At 34.2% G+C, this 7,565-nt stretch overlaps 1 protein-coding gene across 1 annotated transcript; it reads left to right on the top strand.

The window, feature by feature from the left end:
* Positions 1-3,292: 3,292 nt before the first annotated feature.
* Positions 3,293-6,531, top strand: LOC117103811 (uncharacterized protein At4g17910-like; the record flags this gene model as incomplete). Its single annotated transcript, XM_033244434.1, is given in 2 exon segments — positions 3,293-3,454; positions 6,276-6,531. Coding segments are annotated over 2 exon segments (362 nt in total), but the record flags the coding sequence as incomplete, so codon positions are not given.
* Between the last annotated feature and the right edge of the window lie 1,034 nt (positions 6,532-7,565).

Here is a 7,565-nt window from a genome sequence, read left to right as displayed (position 1 = left end):
TAATGATAGGAGTAAAGTATAACTAGCTAAAGTTATTAATTTGAAGATTTCAGGAGGCAATTGACGGCGCTTTTTAAAATGGCCGTCAAAATTAAAGAACAATTTAACAGCAGCTTTAATACCCTAAATAAATTTTTTTAATTTACAAAACATGAATGTAACTGCTGTTGACTTTTTAAACCCAAAATAACATATTTTAGGGTGGAAAGCTAACACACTTTTGGAAATACATAAGTAAAATTTTCCCCCTTATATTAGCCCTTTTCTGTTTTGAAGAATGGAAAATATCACCATAAAAAATTTCAGTTTCTTTACGAATATACGGTTGTTTTTCATTATTTTTGTGTACTACACAAGGTATTCCAGAGGACCACACACACAACTACCATAATGTTCATGTATAAAGAAGGCATTAATTCATTTAATACATAATTGTCCTTTACTGTGTAACCCTATGTTGAGCAATAAACTTTAGGTATTGCTAATATCACTGCAATCTGAAAGTCTTTGTCTTTATTATAAACAGTTCTTGGACATCCCTTTTTATTGACCCAATCATTTACTTAAATTCCATTCTAATAGCGATTAAATTTGCTCAAGTGCTCAAGGGTCTACAAACATGGTGGTAGCAATGATATGTCATGATCTAAAACTCTGAAGTTGCAGAAAGTGTCAACAAAACTGAAATTATTAAATCCCAGTTTGCAGAAACTTAGTTTGCCGAAACCCAGAATGCCCAATCCAGTTCACTGAAATCATGAAATCCCAGTTCGCCAAAACTCAGTTTTCTGAAACTCGTCCAAATCTCTGTGTGACAAAAGTACAGCATACTGTGCATTTGAAAGGAAGGAGCTTCATTTGTCTACAAATTTAAAGGGAAAATATTGGAAGACAACAAAGCTGTAGAAAAACACACTTGAAATCATGGCTATCAGTTAAAATTAGAAATAAAATAAAGGATAAGCATCGTATCCTTCTAAAATACTGTACTCCCCCTGCAAACCCTATCATAAATTTTGTGCCAGGTCCCAGACTACAGAGGCTTTAGTCAGCCCATTGAGTCAGACCCTCTGTCAAAAAATTTCTGTAGCCACAATTGGCATGTGTATATAATTGTAGATTATTATTAATTTGTTTATTTCCTTTATTATTTTTTTTCTTTAATAAATTTATGTACTTATCATAAGCATGCTAATATTAGACATTTTAACTGTGAGGCCTATTAAATTGACTTTTATTTGCTGATAGCCAAATGATTTACGGATTAAAACAAAAAGAATCATGTAACTACAATAAGCCGCTATTTCTTATAGGAATACATAGGGAGTTCTAACAAGAATGTTATGCTGTGGTTCATGTTTTACTGCTTTTATTTTATTTTCGACATACTGGGATTCGTAATTTTTGATTCAACAAACTGGCATTCGGCAAACTGTGTTTTGGCAAAGTGAACTCGAAAATCTGGCAGTCAGCAACCTGGGGTTCTACAATATGGCCTAGAACCGCCAAGAAGAAGCCGACACAAAAGTTTCCTTTCTTGAGATGTCGATATTACAGAGGATTAGAACCCGGCTTTCTTTCGTAAAGGTAAACGTAGCTTCTGTAATCATAAACTGAGTTTGTTGAAACTTTCAGCAACTTTGGAGTTTTAGATGTTCTGTCACAAAAGTTGTTTGAAGAACAAGAGTATGTCTCATTGCTGGTTGGAGTTAAGGCGAAAAGTGTAAATCAAGCAAGCGACATGTTCAATAGAAAGTTTTCCAGAGACAAGATCACTGACATATCATTGCTGCCACCATGTTAGCAGAATCTCGAGCTTCAGATACAATAGCAAACTTAATCATTAAAGAATGAAAATAAGCAGAGATAAATGACTGTCAATAAAATAGTTGATGGAACAGATGGGATGGTAGTTGTCTTAAATACCTTGTATAGCACACAGAAATAATGAAAAACAATCGTATATTTGTATTAAAGGAAGCTTGAATTTTTTTGGATTCTGGTGATATTTTCTGTTATTCTTAACAGAAAAGGGCTAATATAAGGGAGAATTTTTAATTACATTTTCAGAATTGAGGTATAGCTCACCATCCTAAAATATGTTAATTTGTGTTTAAGGTCAACAGCAGTTATTACACTCATGTTTTGTAAATTTTACAAGGGTATTGATGCTGCTGTTAAGTTGTTGTTTAATTTCGGCGGAAATTTAAAAAGTGCCCTCTATTGCCTCCCGAAATTTTCACATTAATAACTTTAGCTAGTTATACTTCACTCCTATCATTACATATTCAAAAGGTGGTCAAACCTACCTCTTATGTGCTTATTTTAACCATAATGTAGTTTATTGTATTTTTTGTTTTGTTTTTTTCAATATGATTTGTGGTCTGAATACTGTCAGGGTCATGAGACTATTTTATTTTTGATATTTGACTCTACAAATATTCTATCATTACCTATTAGTATTATTATAACTTAGATGTCATCATTTCTTCTTGTCTACATGTGTTTGTTCATTCGTCCATCATCATCATTCATCATCATCATCATCATCAGCACATCACATCACATAAATCATTCATTCATTTTTATCATTCATTCATTCATTCTATCATTCTGTCATTTATTCAATCTATTATTCTACGCTACAGAACTAGTCAGAAATTTCTTGCTTCATAATCAAAAACTAATGTTCGGAGAAAACATTTAAATACCAAAGATAGCGTATATACACAAAATCAATTATTAGAATTAGTATTATCAATAAAGGTTTTAAACATTTTTTTAATATTTATAAATTTCTATGTTTTCAATCAATCAATAAGGATTTGTATAGCACCAATATCCATGGCAGAATGCAATATTCACTGGTCCTGTGACAATTGGTAAATACTTAGTTAATAAAATAACCTAGCTGTACAGAAAAAGAAAGATGCATCTTGTTTGATTACTGAGCATTAACAATTTCACAATGGCTAGGATGGCATTTATATCTTTCGGTCTTGCATTTAGGTACAGGCTTCAAGAGATTCTTTTATATTTTGCATCGTAAGATTGTCCATTTGTCCCATTTTCCCCGTTAATCTATACAATAGTACATTTATTTATTTTACATATTTCTTGTCAATAAAACATAAATCAGAATAATAATATCAACAAAATATTTTAAAAATAGTGAATAGAGGAAAATTTTTCAAATAACGATAAAAAGAAATGTGAACTCAAATTGATAAATAGGATGAAATATTTGTTTGAAAATTGCTAATTTTATAACAAATATACAACCTATTATATAAATAATAAATCCGGTTTAATTTTTGTATTTTCAGGTTCATTCTTGATTTTGTATTGATGATCTTACCCATGATTCTCAGCTGTACCATTGCTAGTGAGCATGTGCAGCATATCTTGATGGTGTTAGTAGTCGCAGCTGTTATGCTGTACATAATAAAACGTGGTAAGAAATTCAATAACCGTAAGTGTGAATAATTAGAATTAGAGAGGGAATTTGAAGATCTATAAAATCATTTAATGTAATAAATAAAAGATGACCTAATAATGCACTTTGGTAGGATGCCACATGTAATGGAGAAAAATTGAAGGTATAATTGTCATACTTAGTGAAGTGGTAAACTGTTAGTCACATAACTGTTAAAAAGATGTTATGCATTCGAACACTCTAATATCCACTTGTGAAAAATGTTTACACATATCCTGACCTGCTAGGGGAAAATTAGCATTCACCCTGTGCTACACTGCATTTGCCTGAATACGCATTTATGTAAGTTTAACCTGTAACACTCCATAGATATTTAGCATGGACCTATGAACATGGTAACTGCATTTATATCACTATTAAATTAGGCCTACCATCCCAAAACCAACATCAGTGACCAAAAAATAATAATGAACTTTTGCATGTATTTCATTTTTATTCATTTTTATTCATATAAAAAAAACATCAATATAAAAAAAAATCAATAAAAGCAGTCACAAGTCGTGGCTCGAAAGCCAAATTGGATGTGAGCCTTAACAATTTCGTAAATAATTAAGATAATATATACAAAATTTAATTATAAAATAAATACAAGAATTGATACAATAAATACCGCAATTGATAATGAATATAATAATTGAGGCGTTATATACAGTAATTAATCATTAATATAAGAATTGGGACAAAGAGAAAATGAGAGAGCAGCTTACTGTAGCTTAGTTGGCTAATCTGGTGGTAGCCACTATGTGTGCGCTGAACTGTGAAGATCTCTAGGTCCCCGGTTCAATTCCCATCGCTGCCTCTCCTTGTGTTTCAGCTAGGCCCATGTGCACGTTAAAGAACGCAGTACACTCTTTGGAAAATAGTAGGGGATTGTCTCCCCGTGTACTGCCCAATCACCACCAGAAGGACCCCACTGGAAATAAGTCTTCTAGACTTTCGTGGGCTATTGTGGGTGTTTACACCGAATAAATCTAATCCAATCTAATCCAAAAAATTACACACTTTAATAAGAAAAACCATTAAAAAGTGAACACAGTCAAATAAGAAAAGAAAACATAGAAACACAATGCACAATTCAATGATGAGATAAACCAATATACACAAAAAAAATGTTCATACACACAAATATAAGAAAAGACGACCTCCTGAACAGCAGCTACAAAAAGTTCTTTAGTAAGTTAGCTCACATATATGTATGTTTTTAATATACAGTGTACACTCTAATTCAAGACCACTTTTCCAAGAACCCAAATAACAATCTTCAACTTTTTAACACAAGCTAGCCCTCAAATTGAGACCAACCCCAAGACCACCCCAAATGTTCAGGTCCCAAAGGTGGTCTCTAATTGAAGGGCGAACTGTATTCTTATTCTTTACATTAGGAGTTTTAAATTGATGGGTGATTTACTGGAATCGTAGAGACCACCTTTGGGACCTGAACATTTGGGGTGGTCTTGGGGTTGGTCTCCAATTAGAGGGCTAGCTTGTGTTAAAAAGTTGAAGATTGTTATTTGGGTTCTTGGAAAAGTGGTCTTGAATTAGAGTGTACACTGTATATTAAAAACATACATATATGTGAGCTAACTTACTAAAGAACCCAAATAACAATCTTCAACTTTTTAACACAAGCTAGCCCTCTAATTGGAGACCAACCCCAAGACCACCCCAAATGTTCAGGTCCCAAAGGTGGTCTCTAATTGAAGGGCGAACTGTATTCTTATTCTTTACATTTGGAGTTTTAAATTGATGGGTGATTTACTGGAATCGACTATACTAAGCCTAAGTTATGAGTAAAAGTATGGCTTTTCTGCACCAAAGTACACAATACTGCCACATTCTTTTTATGTTAAAAAATACTCAGTGTAACATATAGTGAGATGACATGCCTCAACAACAGACCAACCGCCTTCTGATTTATCCGCCATTATAATCAGCTTATTTCTTAGCTGCAGAGGCTTTTCAACATTTTCCACTTGCTAAGGTCCTTCTTCACTAGGCTATCACTCGCTTGATCGACTAGATCTAACACATCTGATCTATACTCTAACTGGGCCTGATTACCAACAAACCTGAACTTCACGTTGGTGGTCATCTTTATTTTCTCCATTTCGGTTTTGTGTACCCTAATTGCATCGTCAATATACTCCGCCGATTGCATTCCCTTACAATTCCTGCGTTGACCTCCTGAGTCATCCCGTTTGTTCGGGATCCATAATTTGCCTTACAATGTCGAAATTTACCCTTAAAAACAAGGAAAATAACCCACCAGAAATTTAAGCAAACTAGCCACAGCAGTGGAATTGATCAAGTGGCTCTACCCTTGAACTCCTCACTCCGCTCACTCACTAACTCTCAGAACAATGGAAAATATATTTGTGCAACTTTTAACAAGGTTTAACTTCACTTACAAGTGTGAATCGACAGTGATTTACAGAGGAATAGCTCAAAATATTTTGTCTTACTTTGATTATGTATTAAAAATTGATTTTATTAGCCTGCCAAAGGAGCGACACTCTGGAGAGGCTATTTTTTTAACCTTTAACCTGTGTTGTTTTTAATGTTGTTTTCATTGTCATCACTGTTGCTGTTAGCCATTTGGTAAGTTTGATTGGTTTCCTAATTTTCAATTATCATAGTAAAATCACATCGTGGGGAGGTTATGCTTTTACTGTGCAGCGTAAAAGGAGCATTTCTTGTTTGAATACATGTTTTTTAACTAATCTAATTACAAATATTTATACTAATAGACAGCCATTTTTTTCTCTCTTCACTCATCCAGATCGTTTAGAATCATCGGTGCATTCCTATCTAGAATCCTTTCAGCATCAAAAGTTGCCATTTGTGTCTTCACTGCGTCTGTGCGTCCTCTTCTCAACAACTATTTCCATATTAGCCGTTGATTTTCACATATTTCCTAGGCGGTTAGCTAAGACAGAGACTTTCGGTGTTAGTCTAATGGACGGTGGTGTCGGAATGTTTGTATTCATTAATGGCTTAGTGTCATCAGAAGCTAGGTCTAAAGCTCCAATTAGTGGGTGAGTAATGTCATACTGAATTGTTTAAAAATAAATAAAAATTGCTAATTTAATGGGAAAATTAGCATTTTTTTTATGAAATATGGATTCCACATATGAAGAGTTTAATTTTAACAACAGGTCTACAATTGTCAACACAAGCCTTTAAAATGCAGTTCATCTATATTTTAATTCTACCATTCGCCTCCGCGTAACTTCACCTATCGCCTCTAAAACTGCTGGAAGGAATGTGCTTTTATACACTGGAGTTTCTATATGATACAACCACATTCCGCTACTTTTCAAGGCTGGATATTGGATAACAACGAAAAACAGCCAGAAACCACTGAAAATCAGTGCCTGTTTTGACATGTTTCGAGAGTTGCTTGCGTCACGTAAATACAATTAATCCCATCTCTTATGTACTGGAGTGCTTGGGTTTAAAAATGTTCTCAGCAGGCCGTAAAAGAACCAGTATTTGTTTTGCAGGGACCATTTATTACATCACCGCGCAGTGCTTCACGTCAACAAAATTTTAATGAGTGAGCAACGTGTTCCCGTACCACTTTGGAGTACCCATTGCATTAAACCTTATGGCGCATCAGCAATAAATGGCTTGTTTTAGAAATCCTTAAAGATACGCCTGGGCACAAACCATGATATAAGCTCGGCCTAATCTTATCAGCTAGCCCTACATACGTCCTTTAGCAAAATAATGACATGGTACTATAACATGCACGCTATGTCATGATGTAGCAATTAAAGATGGCGGAAAAGGGTATTCTGGTTTTAGGCATGATGGGTGCTACTACCACGAGGTAGGTGGCGCTCTAATCGACAATCAAATAGCGTTTGGAACTCGAACAAAATTTTGTTCGAAACTTGAACACGCATTATAGAGATGCAGCACGCGTCTTACCATACGTTTGAAGGACGCCCTCTTAAAAACATGGTAGTACTCTTCTTGATCAACGACATAACGTAGTAACTCCAAGAGTTACTCATTTTTAAAGTGTTTTTAGTGTAATATAGTAGTAGGCCTATACAGAATATTG

The sequence above is a fragment of the Anneissia japonica genome, unplaced genomic scaffold (genome assembly GCF_011630105.1).
Source record: "Anneissia japonica isolate Jap-2015-1 unplaced genomic scaffold, ASM1163010v1 scaffold27200_len14302_cov235, whole genome shotgun sequence".
Classification (NCBI taxonomy): domain Eukaryota; kingdom Metazoa; phylum Echinodermata; class Crinoidea; order Comatulida; family Comatulidae; genus Anneissia; species Anneissia japonica.
This window is presented reverse-complemented; position numbering and strand designations above follow the sequence as displayed.